We start from the raw sequence: 18,359 nt of genomic DNA on the forward strand, positions 1-18,359 counted from the left end.
GCTTTATAATGTATGGAAAAATCTCTTCACCTTAGTGCAGTCATGAGACACCCAAGCAATTAGACATTATAGGGCAGATTAAACTAAAAGTGTTCTTCTACTTCTAAAGAAAAACACATTCATGAATTTAACAGAATTCACTGCAGTCTGTGAGCTTTGGGTTTCTGGTGCACATTTAGCCCCATACCTCTTATTCCACAAAGCACGTTTATTTTTATCTGCGCCCAGTGTTGCAGTGCACACGTGGAACAGCGTGTATGTGCAGACACACACACACTCCCCGACAGAGCATGCGACTGCAGGCAGGTATGGGGATAATGTCAATGAATCACATGCTTTCCAAAGCAAGCGGGCTGGAATCAGGGCCGTCGTCATGGCAACAGGCTCGGGACCAAGCTGTGGGAAGCGGGAACGTAAACACGCAGTCTCCGTGGTAACCCTTTCCTCTCTCGGGTCTAAAAAGCATCAACATCATTGTTCTTGAAGGTAATATTAGCAATATCTACATGGGTGAAAAAACATTACTTTTTGTACTTAACTTCACTTTACAGACACATGAACACACTCTTTTCACTTTTGCCCTTACATTGACCTTTTTGTGAATGCTCTCTCTATGCATCACACACATACGCACGCAAACCCAATGCACGGAAGCGTGCATATATTCCCTCTCACATAAGCATGCGCAAACACTGCAGACTATTCCCGTGACGTGCTGCAGTATGCATGCTTGCCAGGCAAATCTGCCAACCGCAAGCACACACACATACACACGTTGCAATCAAATTCCCTATGAATCAATACCAACTCCCAACTCCCAAACGCGACAGCTGCAGTTCAGTCAATGCCAGATCCAAACCCGAACACACCTTGCTCAAACGTGCTTTATAAAACATGCACACACATCACTCCTACTAACATGCATTCACCTCTCTACCAAATGCAGTTAAGCTAATTGCACTAAGCATAATCATTAATTAATTTATTGTTTTGTCCTTTAACTAGTCTGTGCAACTGTAAAGCTCCTAAATTACAAAAAAAGTCATTGTTTTGCTCATGGATTCAGACAAAAGCCAAATAAATCGCACACTTGGATGGCCACAGGCAGATGCATAGGACATCATCTATTGAATGGAAAGATGATGTGTTCTTGTGTTAAAAACACCTAGACAGAGAAGAGAAAACAGGGGTCTCAAGAAAAGTTGACTAAAGACTATTTTTAACCCGACATGTCATCTACTATAGCACTACAACATGTAGTGCTCATGGCAGGTAAAAACAGCAATATTGCAAAATATTATTACAATTCAAAATAACTGTTTTGTTTTAATATATTTTAAAATAATTTATTCCTGTGATGCAAAGCTGAATTTTCAGCATCATTACTCCAGTCTTCAGTGTCACATATGCTGATCTGCTGCTCAAGAAACATTGATAATAATAAATGTTTAAAACAGCTGTGCTGATTAATATTTTTGTGGAAACCATTATAAATGTTTTCAGGATTCTTTGATGAATAGAAATGAACAACATTTATTTGAAATAGCTATGATGTTACAAAAGATTTCTGTCTTTTCTGCAACATTTGATCAATTTAGTGCACCCTTGCTAAATAACCGACCACAAACTTTGAATGGTAGTGTAGATGTATAAAATAGTTTCTTACTTTTGTAAATAAATTCATATATAGGCAAAATTTGTATTTGTCAACAAAATTTACAGGGGTCTTTAGATCAAAGGATCATGAGAAACATGAATTTAGAAAAAAGTTTTGAATGCAAATCATTTTGCGTTTGGATAAACATGAAATCAGTGATCGAAACAGTGGTCATTTTTCTAAAAGACTGCTTGCAAAGCCTCCTTTGACTTATTAATCACTTTTTATAAACTGCAGTGATTTCAAATTGGTCAAAAATCAAATAAAAGTTTTTTTAAGCTGGTGTGAATCCCTGCTGGTTTTTCAGAAAGGCCTGACAATGAAGCTCTCAGGGCATTTAGGAAGTGCCTTTTGAATCACTCGTCTCACAGTGAGGGAATAATAAAAATAAATTGGGCTACTTTGATTTGACACCACAAAAATTCAAATCAAAATGTAGATCAGATCATTTGCACGACACTGACATGTTAGAGTCTCTCAGTGTGAAAATGTTTCTTTGGCCTTTTTTAATCTCTTATGACATCAATAATCTGCTGGTGTCCCCGACGTGCTTCTATTGTAAATGCAGTGAAATTCAGATGGTCACAGTTTCAAAGCAATGAACACATGAATCCTGTTGAACACTATATACAACTGACAATGTGTCAGAGAGGTTTATCACTTCCAAGTTTACTGCTTCACTGCTATACTGACTACATACAACCATTCTTTACTTCACGAGATCCCAGCGCTGAGTCTAGATCCTCTGCGCCTGTCAGTAGACCAAAAGCCTCCCAGATCCGGCTGACAATCCGACAGCTCCACAGAAGTGTCCTCGGGTGGTTTTCCACATGAAGGTGAAAAAAGCTGTACACTTCTTGAAACCAGGAAGGACTTACTACAACACACCAAGTATAACATTGATATTTATTTACTGACGCAGCAATAGTTATCAAGAGACAGAAGAATTTAGAGTGATGCTGACAATGATTTATGTTCTGCCTAACTGATGCATGATCACAATGCTGGCTGTGATTTATTCACAACTCATAAATGTCACAACTGATTCTTTGTACTAATTACTATGGTCTCAAAAGTGTGGAAACAGACAGGCACACTGGAATACACAGACATGCCTGATCCATGATAAAAGGCAATTGACCAAAATGTTTAAAGTACTGTATTGTGGATTATTTTAGTGCACAAGTAAATTTTCATCAAGAACTCTTTTCTACCCCCCTAAATCTTGACTAACTAAAATTTACCACACAAATAAATACACATTAAAGGGTTAGTTCACCCCAAAATGAAAATGGAAGCTCAAATATGCTGTATAACACAAAGAATGAACCTCATTGGTTACGCAGTAGGGATGTCAATTTACAAAAAAATCCCATGATCGATCATCGTTTAAATTAACGATCAATTAATCGATTAATCGTTAGCCTTAATACTGCAATATGCCTCTACTGCAGTGGCATATAGTCAACAGCATGACAGGGTGCACAAATGCTGCTCAACGCCATGTTCCTCACCAAATGAATGAGAAGAGTTTAAATCTAACTAAAGAACTAGTAGGATTGTAAAATGAGTCGATGTTATTGATCATTTATTAAACTACTTTTTTTTTTGTGATTCTTTATTTATTAAACATTTTAAGTTTATAACTATTTACAACAGAGCCCAAGATCCACCCACAATCATTAAACTACTTTTTTAATTATCAAATATAACGACTAATACAACATGTCACCAACGCCGCCTCAGATGCGTGCTTGTCAGAATGTGTACTGTTGTGGACGCGCTCTTCCTGGAACAACGTGCTGAAAACGTCAACTAAAGCCATTGAATTCACAACAATTTATTAAAATAGTGTTCTCATTAATGTTTTGTAATATGTTTGAGCTGCATGCGCTGTAGAATGGTCCCAAACATAACTCCGGCACGCTCGCTTAATTTTTCCTCGTGTCTGCTTTACATGTTTCGGGGTTGAGCAGCACACACGTGCATGAACCTGCTTAATCGACAATCAACAAGTTTTATCAATTTAATGTATTATCGACAAGTCGATTTATCGCGATCCCTATTACGCAGCACATTGGAGCTTCCGGAAGAGGTTTGTTCTCGTGCGTCATTCATTCGGTTGAGCATCTGTTTATGTTCGCTGATCAATGTTTATATGCGAGTAATTACATCTGTTCATCATAAAAAGCGATCGAGTCTCTACAGAAAATTTGGACTAAACTGCTCATGGATTAGTTTTCCGATTTCTTTATGAACTTTTTGAAGCGTCAAAGATCAAGTTGCAAAGGCATTCAATGGAGAAAAGCTCTTGGATTTCATCAAAAAGATCTTGATTTGTGTTCCGAAGATGAATGAAAGTCTTACGGGTTTGGAACGACATGAGGGTAATTAATGACAGAATTTCATTTTGGGGTGAACTAACCCTTTAAAGACGTATTTAAATACTGATTTCACACTCCAATGCATTGAACTCAAAGCATATTGTGGTTAGGGCTGATCCGAATACCATTTCACGAGTTTACACTTACAAATAATCAGATAGTAAATAGTATGCGTAATAGTATGCGTATTTGGCGTGCTGTCCGAGGAGAGGGCTCCGAGTTCAGTATTTGGCCCGAACCCAAAGTACTCCCCCCGTATTCTGGTTAGGAAAGTAACCAGGCAAGTGTGAGGAGACGGGGCGGTGGAGGGATGCTGTAAAACTGTCGAGGAATATGGGTGAGTCGAATGTGTCTATATGCTTTCTATATGTGTCTATATGCTTTCACTCATGCTGATTGGGTAGATATGTTGATTACTGATTGCTAACAGCTGGCTGAAATGGCGTGATGATTAGTCAGATTATTTGAATCTCCTCCCGAATTTTGTTAATAAAACATCATTTTTTGAGCTTCGAAGCTCGGTAGTAATCAGCACCGAATATTCAAAGCTTCGGCAGGAGGGGGCTGAAGATATTCTTCTCTCTAATAAAGGCATGTGTAACGAGTAGAAATATGGTGTGGCCTCTTTAAGAGCTGCACGCTCCCGGTTGAACCGTGTCGAACGACTCGAGCGCCGCATGTATGCGGGTTATTTCTGTTTTTCTGTTGCTCATTTAAATTTATTTTCTTTATTAAGTAACGCTGTAGACGGCATAACATTTGCGACGGACAATTACACGTGTTTCATGGGGAATAAAGCGCCAGTTGTGAAATGTCAATCGCCTCTGTTAAGTCTGTGTGGTATCAATAACTCAAACTAAATGAGCTAACGTTATCCCTATTTGCTCCGTAGACAAAGCGTTAAAACAGGAATCTCTGTGTGTCTGTCTGCCTGTTCGCATTTTGATTATGTCGAGAACACGTTCAGAATTAATAAACTTTTAATAAACTACAGAACAGCGTGAGCCGGAAGCGGCGCGCCTCACGCGGGCAGGGCTTAAATGCTACGAGAACGGACACTGCACTAGTGATATAAAACACAGGTCTGTTAAGAGCAATACTTTTAAAAAGGTAGCCTAACATTTTTCTGACAAACAAATCGCTCCAAAATCAGAAATTAGCATCACAGTAATTACTGACACAGTAAAGGGTAGGCTATAAAAGATGAATGAAAAATAAATGAACGAACGGTAATAAATAAAGAACACGCTGTTCCGGTAAAATCTCACGTTTTAGTTTTAACAAGCTCCTATATTTCGCAGTAGATTCATTTAGACTGATAATAATGGGTAAAAAGGCTATTACATTTTGTTTCTATTCTATTTTCCACAATGTAAAAACAGCGCAGCTTAACCCAAAATACAAGCTCTGCAGTTGTGCGCTTCAGACAGAGAATACTCTAGTTGCAGGGAACACATTAGAGGGCTAAGAAGACAATTTATATTTATTAAGTATAACAAGGTTGGGTTCCTTAAACTGTCCATCATATTAAAAACAGCTAGGCTATATAAGATAATTGTAAAAAAGAGTATTGTATTTCGCCATATTTTGTAGTGTAAACATATTTAAGCGCGAATGAGAACCGTTTTGCGAGGGGCATGCCAGATGTGCAAAAAAAAAAACAAATATTCCAATCCCAAAATTGAAAATCGAATACCAACCTACCAAACGAATATTCGAATATTCTGGTCCAGCCCTAATTTTGGTAACGTTTAGCATGTGGGTGTTGTTAGCCTGAAAATCAAAACAAGCTGGAAGAGAGATTGCATCGAGATGTGCAACACAAATTGAAAGGCAAATCATGAAAACTGCACAGTGAATATCTTTCTACACAATGCTACACCTCACTTTCATTTCATAGGACATTGCTAGAGAATATCATTGATTCCCAATCAAACATTAACAAAGCAAAACTGTACACAAAGTTAAACATTATCATCATCTCAACATCCTCATCTAGAAGTATCAGATGAATGGAGGTTAATCAACTGAATTTTCTGAGTACTTATCAGACATGTGCAGGTCCACACAGGGGATTTCCACAGATTTCAAACTCACATCACACATTTATTCCTTGCACTCGCTCTTAGCTCTGTTTAACACTTTACTATGTTTAAATAAATTCCATGGATTACATTACATACAAGAAAGTTACATAAAATATGATAGATATTCTTGAAGACATGAGTATATCATGTTTTATGTAACTTTCTCAGATCTAGGAAAAATACACTACTTGATAATTTTGCAAATGTACTTAATGTTGCATCAAATAATATTTACCAGCATTTAGTGGGACACAGAACAACAGTTAGATTCAATTATACATGCCAGTATTAAGAGGAACTGAGTCATTATTTTACAAATATCCATTGATTATTTGTTGTTCATCTGTAAAACAATTAAGTATTCATACATTTCCAAAAATGCTACAGAAAAGGAATAACATTACTGTAAATAACATTAAATGTTTAGGAGTTGCCAGAAACCATTAGTTATTAGTTTATAATTTAGTTTATTGCATAAGACCTTGCTTAACTAAATGCACCTTCATGCACACTTTAATACTTTTCTAAGAAATTGAGTAGTAGTAGTAGTAGTTAACACTCAATGGTTTTGAAAATTTGTTCATTTAATTTGTTTTTAAATTACTGTATTAACCTACATCCCAGATGACTCTCTATATGATTTTCTTGTGATATCACCAGCATAAAAAGCTAAATACGGATGTAAAATGACAACACTGAAGAGTGTTTACAATGTATAAAAAACAAGGTTTCTAAAAATTGGCATAAAAAAAGGGTAAAAGCCTGTGCTAATAAATCTTCGGTATGCTTGATATTAATATGCAGTACGACACTGAAGTAGTAAGTGATGTAGACTATGTAGTCAAAGGAGATGAATTGGAGATGCATGCTAATACCAGGTCCTGACTTACCACTTGTGATTGAATCACCAAAAATGAGTGTTAATACCAAGTGTATACAGAGCCAATATTTAATAGGAGAGTTATATGCTAACACTGTAATATAACAGGCACAGATGGTGCACATTAATTAGACATGTAGCAGTAATGTCAACTAAATACCAATGTGACTATTGCCAAAATTACAAAGTTAAATTTCAAGTCAACTTCTTGCAACTTTGTGTGCAAAATTTACACTGGTTTTAATTCATATCATGTAAGTGCTGCAGACAGCATATTTGCAGCACATGCCAACAGATATTAAATTCAAAATCTTAGCATTTACCTATAGGACAGCAATCATTGCACCAGCCAGTCTGCACAGACAGTACCTGCTCTTCTAGAGAGAGTCTGACTCGAGCATCAACTGAGAGCAGGAGTCACAGCGGTGTTGTGGTCAGTTTGGTCAAACAGACACTGAAAAACTGCCTGGTTGTTAACTGTCATTATAAAAACTCTAATTCTTCTTGAAAGGAAAACTTCTAAATCTACCACCAGTGTTTTCAATGATATCTTCCACACATTTGATGCTTCAAATCTGCCTTGAGTCAAAAGTCACTGAGACCTGAAAAGTACCTGAGATTATAAAATGGATAGATTCTGATACTGAATGAGTCACATCCAAAGCCACATAAAATGCAGATATGAACACATCTGCACATTCTATATAACATGGCAAAATGCTTTGATGCTTAGCAGCTATAAACACCCTGCAGCCGACAGAATTGTTTATTTAAGAACACACCTTAGCCGTGCTTCAATCACTTCAACGCACGGCCTTTCGTGGCATTTTGTTTGAATTTATCAAGTCAAAAGTCATCAAAATGAAGACTAGAATCTGAGTCTATTTACACACATTTAATTCTAATTCTGGAAAAAAATACATTGAATTCAAGAGTAAAACTTCTCAATCAAAAGGGCAAAAGGACATTGTCTTAACTAGTCTTAAAAGTTAAGTCATTAATTTTTTTTTCTGCTTAAGACTGCTCCTAACTTTTTAAAATTGATTTGAATAGGAAACGTAAGACTGACTGCCTCTCAGCTAACTAGTTCTAACTAGTTCTTAAGACACAGTCTTAACATTGTGGCTAAGTTTATGCAACTGCACCCTGGTTCTTAAATGCCCACATTGAAAAAAACACAAACGAGAACGTTTGAATATCTTGTTTCTCATAGGTAGCAACAGCTATGTTTCCATCCAAAGTTCCAAATTTAACTTATGTGCAAAATTGGAATATCGCATAAAACATCTGCTTTTCCAGCTTTTCCATCCCATATGTTCAAGGGAACAAAATCGTCACTTCCTGGGAAATTGGATAACCATAATAAAAATGGAATTTGCTGCACCGTAGCTCTTTTTTCCTACATCATAAATGACTTGCGTATCAGCGCACAGACGAAATGCAATAAACGCTGTCATGTTATCTTTCATTCGGATGCTGGTGTTTGTGTATGCAATCATGTGAGACAGTTCTGGGAGGTCATTATACCAAACCATTTTGATGACAGACTTTGGGTCAGACATTTCAGATCGACCAAACCAACATTTGAGAAGCTGTGCGATGAGATTGGTTCACTGGTTAGTCTAGTTATCCAATCACATCCTCTGTTGAGTCAAAGTCACGTGAGTTTTTTGTTGCACATCGAGGGATTTATTCGGTAAATGTGTTTCCATTGTAGTTTACGCTAGGGCTGGACGAAAATAAAAATCTCGATTAATTGAATATTTCACCTCGATTAGGATTAATGAAGGATTATTTTGTTTTTGTGGGGTTTTTTATATTTTGCCCTCATAGTTCACTGACAAGGTTTGTAATGTAAACATGCTTGACTATTAAAGGTGGGATATTTTTTCCTAATGCAAAAAGTGTGCCCACTTTCAGCAGTTATTTTATCTATGGTTTGTAACATTTACAAACTTACAGATTTCTGCTCGTTGTAAATCAGATACAGATAAAGTAGCACAGTACCAGTACATTTATTTGTATGTATTAATGAGAGAGCGACTGCCTGTGTGAATTAGTCATACCATATCATATTAATTATGAAGCTGTGGGTTGTAAGTAGTTTCTTCAAAAGTAGAAAAATATATGCTATAACTTTTAAGTTTCTAAGCTACTTTAGTGATAAATCACAGGACAGCGTTGACAACGAGTTTCTGTGCTCTTCTCTGTGCACGCAATCTTCACGTGATGCGCAAGCTACTGTCTGTATGAGTGTCTCAATATAATGATACACATCCAATGGTCTAAAATTGCTTGAATGTCCAAACTGGCAAGCCTTTAAACACATACAACTGACAAACTTTCGTGAGGAAGTAAGCGAAAGTGATTTCACTTCTTGCGCGCTGTCTGTGTGTGTTGACTCGGCATTTGAATTCGCCTCCGTGTTGCTTCCATGCCGCTGACTGGACAGGGCGGAGTCACGTGACTACACACGCGGTAGTATGTTTTTAAGGGGGAAGTTTTAACAGGATTAAGAAACCAAAATAACCGACATGGGAAAATTACATTGGTTAGAGGTTCTGAATTTCGGTTAGATTACTTTTCGATGAATCGTCCAGCTCTAGTTTACGCTCATGTCTTCTTATCATATAAAAATATGTATCCACCTCAATTGAGCACATCTTGACATCCAGCGTTTTGTATGCGATATCCCAAAATGCGCATAAAATGTGGATAGTAACATGGCTGTTGAGATTAAATGGAGAGCAAAATGAAGAAAAATATTTTCAGAAGCTTCAGAAGAGACCTAAACAACAAACTCTGCTCAGATTTGCCTGAAATCAAAATCCAGAGATCTCATTATGAACAATTTCTCATCAAATTCTTCCATGAGCAGATAATCTGAGCTATGCTATCCACATTAATTGCATAGATCTATACACATACTATATGGCAACAATTTTCTCCTTTGTTTATATTTTTACTTATCCTAAAGAATTGTACGACACAAAGTTGATACTGGGACACATCACAAAAACTTGATACTGCAATGCAACATAACATCTGAAAACTCAAAAATCTCCTGGACTGTGGAAAAAAAAAAAAAAAAAACAACCTCTGAGCACCAAAACTATCTTTAGGGAGGAACCAATGTTATCAAAAACTGCCACAAGCTTTCTTCACATTTTTGCATGCAACCTATCGTAAATATAGTCTCAGGTGTATTGCACTAGTGAAAGTTGGTATCAGGCTAAGTTTAGCTACCTAAGAAGCTAAGTGATGGAAAAAAAACCCAAGCAACACTATAAATATTAAAGTAAAAAAAGTAGGATAAACAAGACTGAGGATCGTTCTGAAGTATAGCTATAGTGCAAGGACTAAAAATTATGCTAATGACGATAAAAGTGTGAGACGTTGTGAGAGAGACAGATAGAGGGAACTCTCACACAGTGTCTGACAGCAACACATGTGATACACTGACCTGCTTGTCCTTCTTTTGTATTTTCATTGTTTCTTGATCTTTGTGTCTGCGTCTGGAATACAGAGATATAAGGAGTCATGAATATAGAAATTATGCAACAAAGCATAAAAAAACTGATAAAATAATTTAGAAAAAAGCATTAAGAATGTGATTCAAAATCAGAATGCACAACAAAATTTAAAGGCAGTTCAGTCATCTTAGTCATTGCATTCTTGTGACAATAAATAAATAGTGGGAAAAGTGCGTATTATGAAGAAGACTACAGTAGACAATAATAATGGTTAAGATATACAATATATAAGATATACAAAATGTAAATAATATAAATAAATGTATTGTTATTCAACACTAACTATACATAACTATTGTTCAAGGTTTATATGGCATTGGGGTACAACAATAAGTAATGAGTCAGCTTTGCACAACATGATACCAAGACATCACTTTATAACAGCTAAAGTGTTCTGTCAAATGAATGACTTGCATTAATAGCAGGTTATAACAACTTAAACTACTTTGCACTTTTGCAGCCTATTTAATTAACTGCAATCTCTTAATGAGTTTGATTAAAATATTTTGAAATAGAATATGAAATCGAATACATGCTAACTAACCCAAGGATTGTTACACTACTAGTTAGACATGTGTCAATCTACATGTGGTGCACTGAATTAAAAATAAAAAGTTTTTACAGTAATGCAACATTATTAGTGACATAAATCCATAATAATCACATAACTACATCATAAACCAGGTGGGACGGGACCCCTGATACTAACTAACCCTTGCTTTAGGTAAGACAGCTGTCAATCTACCTGTGATGCACTGTAATTATATTAAAAAGAAATTAAATTTTGAAATTTTTAACTAACCTATTGCTTGCCATAATACAAGTGTCAATCTACCGGTCACTACCTGTCTACCTGACACTAATGCAACATCATTATTGATAAATCCATATTAATTTTAAAAGGGTTACATTATAAACCAGGAGGGTCCCTTGATATTAACTAACCTATCCCTTGAGTTACGATGGATGTCAATCTACATGTGGTGCATTGTCATTGAATTAAAAATAAAAACATTTTGTCACAAAAATGCAACATTATTAGTGTCATAAATCCATAATAATCACATAATTACATCATAAACCAGGTGAGGCCCCTGAAACTAACTAATGTAACCCACTGCTTGAGGTAAGACAGCTGTCAATCTACCTGTGATGCACTGTAATTATATTAAAAAGAAAAAGTGTTTAACTAAAGCAACATTATTAGCGACAAATCCCTATGAACATGTTCTACGTTTATAAGGCGATACACCATAAACCAGATGGGCCCCGGTGAAACTAACTAACCCATTCCTTGAGTTAAGAAAGATCAATCTACCTGTGGTGCATTGACATTAAATTAAAATTATAAAGATATAAAGATGTTACATAATGTAATTCAACATTATTAGTGACATAAACCAATAATAACCACATAATTACATCATAAATCTGGTGAGACCCCAAATACAACCTAAGATATTGACTGAGGTAAGACAGGTGTCAATCTACCGGTCATGCATTATAATTGTATACAAAAGAAAAAGCATAAATGTTGACACTAACGCAACATCATTAGTGATATAAATATTTGCAAACATATTAATTTCAGAAGGGTTACGTTATAAGCCAGGTGGGCCCCTTGATAATAACTAACCCATTCCTGGAGTTAAGACAGGTGTCAATGAAGCTGTGAGGCATTTTCAATGTATAAAAAAAGGAAAAGCATAAAGTTGTTAAAGTAATACAACATTATTAATGACAAAAATCAATAAATAACACGTTAATTTCAATAGGGATTATAGCACAAACCAGGGGTTGAAGTAAACCACATGAGTGCTAGAAGTTACATTGTTCCTACTACTTGATAGCAGTCATGGGATGCTTTGTGCCTCAACAGATGCCAAACTTGCCTCATAAAACACTCTTATAAAAACACTAACATCGTGTCCCATATACATTAGCTCCTGTAGGGCGCTAGCCAGCGTGCTAACCGTAATGTCACGGCAACGGTGCTCTATATTTCAAGCGTTACACGCGTGAAGAGCCACTCAAACTCCGCGGAGGGACCGTCAAACGCGACCTCACCTACCTGGACACGCCGGCTCCGGACATCAGTTAGCGCAAAAACCTACGCGTTCCTCTCTCCGCATTTATTTCCAAGGACACTAAACGCCATGACAGTTTAGAAAAATGCATAAAAAATTAGAGGGGGTGGGAGTCGGGGAAGGGAAAAAAACTCAGAGCAATTTCTTTAATCCTAACGCACAAGAGCAGTTCATTCATGAGGGGATGCGAGAGTTTGACGCGTCCGCGCGCCACCTACCCCATGCAGTTTTGCGCACGACGCGTTAAAATTAAAAAGTTTAAAGATGTGCTTACCTAAAATGGCTACTGCGGCAGCCAAAATACAAACAGCTATTATTTGGTGAAGTTTAGCGCTGGCCGCCTGCTACAACAGCCTAACTTGCGTTTAGGCCCGTATTCTGCCGTTCGCCATTGGACGCTTCTAAGCGCAGCTGGGCAGCTGGACGTTCCTATTGGCCAGCGAGCTGTCACGCAAGCGACGCTGCGCTAAGCTTGTCTGAGAGACACATATCGCCAGCGACCATTGTGTACTTTTAGCTCCTTGTGTGGATGTGGATGTTTTTGCTGTAAATCAAGAGATTTTTCTATTTCATTTCTTCACCGATGACCGAAAGCACGCGCTGGATCATACGCGTTTGTCGCGTCGCGTCCGGAGTGCAAAGGCAACGTTCTGGGGTTTATTTTTCTTCTAGCCTGCATCCACCAATCATGATGCTTTTTACTCCATCATTACGGCGCCTGAGAGAGAGAGGAAAAAAATGTAACATTCCACGTCTTTGCTCATGTTTCATATCCCGGATGTGAGAATAGCAGGGGTTATAATGAAGCGTGTGGGTGAAGCTGCATATGTCCTTGTGATGTGTTCGGTTTCCTGAAGCTCTTTTGAGTATTCCGAATCTGTGTTTGACTTAGACAGAAATTCACGTTGTGCATCAAACAGTCTAGGATATGCCGTTGCTGTAATTCAGGCGTATTTGTCTTGCACTAACCAAAAAGTACTATGGTACTATCATGGTATCATTGTTTGGACGTAGTGTCATGGTCTTCTGGACATCTAATAATACGTATTCATTGAGTACCATCCATGTGTAGTAAATAGCATGGTGTAAGACTATGGTATCAGACGTTAATACTATAGTACTTTGAAATATACCATGGTACATCTCCAGAATAGCTTGGTAATGTCACTGTGTATAAAAATCCTGGTAACACCATGGTGCTTCTTGACACTTTTTTGTTAGGAATAACAAAAATGGCATCATATAAATACACTACCACTCAAAAGTTTGGGGTCAGTTAGTTTGTTTTGAAATAAATTAATACTTTTATTCAGCACAGATGCATCACGTTGAGGAAAATTGCTGTAAAGACATATATTACAAAAAATATATTTCAAATAACTGCTGGTCTTTTGAACTTTTTATTTCAAATATTATTACAGAATATTAGAATGATTTCTGAAGGATCATGTGACACTGAAGACTGGTGTAATGATGCTGAAAATTCAGCTTTGTCATCACCGGAATAAATTACATTGTAAAAATATATTCAATTAGAACAGTTAAGTTTAAATTGTAATAATACTTCACAATATTCCTCTTTAATGTATTTTTGATCAAATAAATGCAGCCTTGTTGAGTAGACAAGACTTCTTTCAAAAACATAAAAAAAATAGGTTACACTTTATTTTAAGGTGTCTGTGTTACAGTGTAATTATACATTTAAGTATTGAGTAATAATAATTAACTGCATGTACTTACTATAGGGTTAAGGTTAGGATGAGGGTTTGGCTTAGGTAGGGTTAATTGCATGTAATTACGCATGATTTATTACTACAGTAATTACATGTAACGTGTAACAATGACACTGTAAAATAAAGTGTTACCAAAAAATCTTTCCGTAGTGTATATGTTACCGGCAGTGTGTGAAATCCGGCATTGTATAGAATGCCTAGGGAATATATAGAATGCCTGAAGTTTGTAGGGAAAGTATGCAAAATGCATCTCTAAATTTACTCTCCTAATTAGTGTTGTCAAAAGTACCGATTTCAGTACCAATTTTAAAATTGTGGCGGATTCATAAACACCTCTGATTGGTCATTGTGTTGATGCGCTCATCAGCTATGTCTCTGATTGGCTACAATGATCAACGCTTTAAAAACATGTTGTAAATAGACATCAGTGACGCTCTTCATTGAGCGCTTACGCAGATACACACGGGAGTGTTTGAAAGCAGGTGTCTATCAGCAGACCGTCCGCTGATAGATGCCTGCTTTCAAACGCTCCCGCTTTCAAATTCAAACACTTCCATGTGCTTTCAAACGCTCTTGTTCGTTGATCATTGTAGCCAATCACAGACATATCCGATGAGGGCATGTACACAGAGGACAGTCAGAGGTGTTTATGAATCTGCTCAAAGCATTACACTTTTTTAAAATTTCTGTTGGTACTTTTGACAACGCTACTCCTAATGCAGTCCCTTGCAAAGCATGCTGGGAACTATGGATCCACTGCCCAGTTAGTTATGTCAACATTAATTTGTGCATTTCACTCAGCAATGTTAAGTTGACTTAACAAGCACTTAAGTAAAGATGACAATACTCATTATAAGTAGAAACAACTAAATTAAGTTGTTGTAGCTACATGAGTTTTTAAAGTAATGTAAACAAAACTAACAACAGTGAAAGTTCATTTTTTTGAGTGATTGCACTTTTTGCATGTAATAAAACATTTTACTTTTTCAGTCTCACCTCCTTTCTTTTAAAGTATGTGTGGATGCTAATTCTGTCTAGTGTCTTGACTAAATTCCTATACTATTACTTTATTCTGTCCCATATGAGCATTAAACCTGCTGGCTGTTACACTATAACATTATTCCAGATAAAACTCTATTTCATAAATGTATGTATGCATATGGAACTTGTACAATTGTAAAAGTTTGCAACCTTGCAAAACTTTCCAGGAAATGACACAAAAGCTGAATTTGGCATCTTCCATTAACGGTTTTTGGCTTTTTTAGTTACATGGGGACTGCTGAGCCAAACAACCTTATTTATAAAACTCCGCCAAGAGCATTGTAGATAAACTCTGCTGAAATGACTCTAGGAGCACACTGTAAAGAGACCTTCGGCTCTCAGCAATTGTTCATTTATAAATGATTCATTTTTTATTAATTTTTTTTTACATGCAATTGACATTTTTATGCTTGGCAGACACTTTCTTTTTATAGAACGTGCATATCCTATACTACTAATATTGTAATAAACTATTACAAAGCAAGTAGTTTAGGATGCAAGTTATTTTTCCTCAACATATATTGAAGTGCACTAAATGAGTAATTGGGTAGCACTTTATTTTACAGTCTTGTTGCGCGTGTACATACTATAGCAATTACAATAACTGGGTTATAACTTGGTACTAACCCTGAACCTATCCCTAAACCTAACATTAACCCATGTAGTTATCTTATATTACCAGTACTTTCTTGGGTAACTACACTGCAAGTACACATACTGTAAAATAAAGTGGAACCAGTAAGTGCAGATTGCAACAGAGCACACTGTAGTATACTGTTATTCCACTTTCTTGACTCATTATATTATCAGGCTGCTAAAACTGAAACTTTTTATACATAATATGATAAGAAAAAAGCATAAAGACGACAATAGTATGCCACTCACTGAATAAAAACAATGTAGCATACTATGGTTTGAAATGTTTATGCATACTTTTTCACATACTATTTTTTTTTAAAAGTTGTAGGTATGTAACGCATACTTCACTGCATGCATAATAGTCAAGGACAAATCCGCCTGAAGAACCTGGAGTTAAAGTGTCTCACTCAAGGCCACAGAAGTCATGGATCATGGCTCACAGAGATCAGACCACCCTGTGTTTTATCTCTACGACATCACACTACCTCCTATAATGGAACCACTCACTTTCATTGACACAAATGCACATTTAATTTAATTTGCACATTAGCGTAATATTAAGGGCAAATACATGGAATACCTCTGTTGAGTCTGTTTTTAAGGGATAGTGTTCATTCAGCGCTGCAGTGAAAGGATGTTCCCCTCGTGTGTGTTCACCTGCACACGTCTCACTTTCACACTGATTGAGGTTCCTCACAGCAGCTGATTTCCAAACCATCTGTTCTATCACTGCACATATGGTAAACTGACTGGAAGAGATGGAAGCAAAGAAAGAAGGAACGAATTATGAAGTCAAGTTCCCATCTGTATGTCCTTCGACCATGTCTAACAAAATAGAAATTTTGTTTCATTTAAAATCTTGAAGCCTAGCAAAATGTTTAAATTTTAATTATTAAAATGCATATGAAATTATTATTAACATAATATGAGTATTATAATTGATCAATAATAATATAATTAACAATATCAATTAATAATTAAAACATTTAAATGATAGAGATCATTTTTTTCTTTGTTTTTTTGCATTATAATCCTGCTCACAGACTAAATATCAGTATTATAGTTTTTAATCAATATTTTTGAATGTTTTTATTTTTATATTTTATTATAATTTTAGTTAAAGTTTTAATTATTTTGTTGTCATTCTTTTGTTTTGTCTATATAGTTCTTATTTCAGTTTTAGTTATTTTAGTACATCAAGTTAAACTAAATGACTAAACCTTTTTTTTGTATGTTATTTTATTTGAGTTAATGTTAATTTTTATTTCAAGCAACAAAATTCTTTTTTTTTAATGGTTTTAGTATCAGTTAACTATAATTACCACACTAAATATGCAGATCAGCTGACACTTTTCAAGCTAAAAAAAAAGTTTGTTAGGTTTCAAATTAATTATACAATATATACAGTATATTGATCCAAATTAATACTAAACATGTTGTGGAACGTGTTCATAGTTGGTTCACCTGTGGTTACATCGGTGTGAACTTCAGGAGAAATGCCTTCATACATCCACTAAAATACTAAAAACACCAGCTGATTAAAACAACAGCAAAAATGATGAAGAAAAATTAATGAAGAGAAAATTCAAGTGTCCAAATACGTTTGGGGCCAGATGACATTTGGATTATGTTTATATGCATATTTTGTTACAGTGCTGAAGAGGTTGAGAATGTGCAGGTAAGAGGACATACATGAAGGAAATTATCAGGGCATCTGGCTAGGAGCACGTAACAAATCCCTCAAGCTCCCTGCCTCTCCTTCATTGGCTCTGAGCCCAGAGTGTCTCTGACAGGAGTTGAAGAAGTTGCTTCAAGAATATTCAAACCATAATCACTTCTGCAGTTCATTTTGCCATACTACAAAATTCATTTTTCTCTTTCTTTCTTTGTGTTCTCAAGCCTAAACCTCAAATCCAACATCCAGGTGGAACCAGACGCAAGTGTGATGATAATGTACAACCAGCAGGGGGCAGATGTGGCATATTATTTTAGAAAGTAGAGAAGAGCAGGGTCATTTGTCAAACGTTTCACTCCAGTGAAAATTTCTCAAGGCAGGTTTATTTTTTTGAAGTCAATTTCCATATAGACACACAATCCTTAAGGTCTTGAGCTACTGACACATCCACCATTACTGTCCAAGAAAAAAATGTACAGTATAACAGGGCATGATTTCACACCACATACAATCTACAAGTACAAAATACATATTCCACAACATATCTGTATTAAAACAATAATTTATCGCTTTAAAAAAAAAAATCATGAATGAGCAAATAGAAAAGTAACAGTATATTACTAATAATAGTGTGTTATATGTA

The 18,359-nt window shown here is 36.1% G+C and overlaps 1 protein-coding gene across 4 annotated transcripts in view; it reads right to left on the reverse strand.

The window, feature by feature from the left end:
- Positions 1-15,301, reverse strand: part of chd6 (chromodomain helicase DNA binding protein 6) — a 45,561-nt gene extending 30,260 nt beyond the window's left edge. For 2 of the 4 annotated variants that reach the window (XM_051895984.1, XM_051895985.1), the window contains exons 1-2: positions 12,613-12,803; positions 10,472-10,523 (exon numbers count right to left, since the gene is read on the reverse strand). In XM_051895984.1, coding sequence (XP_051751944.1) covers positions 10,472-10,523; positions 12,613-12,635 — 75 coding nt within the window. In that variant the 5' untranslated portion in view covers positions 12,636-12,803. Of the gene's footprint in view, positions 1-10,471; positions 10,524-12,612; positions 12,804-12,902 lie in introns of those variants that run through there. The other 2 variants (XM_051895986.1, XM_051895983.1) reach the window with 2 other exon arrangements.
- Positions 15,302-18,359: the final 3,058 nt, after the last annotated feature.

The sequence above is a fragment of the Ctenopharyngodon idella genome, chromosome 6, assembly GCF_019924925.1.
Source record: "Ctenopharyngodon idella isolate HZGC_01 chromosome 6, HZGC01, whole genome shotgun sequence".
Lineage (NCBI taxonomy): Eukaryota > Metazoa > Chordata > Actinopteri > Cypriniformes > Xenocyprididae > Ctenopharyngodon > Ctenopharyngodon idella.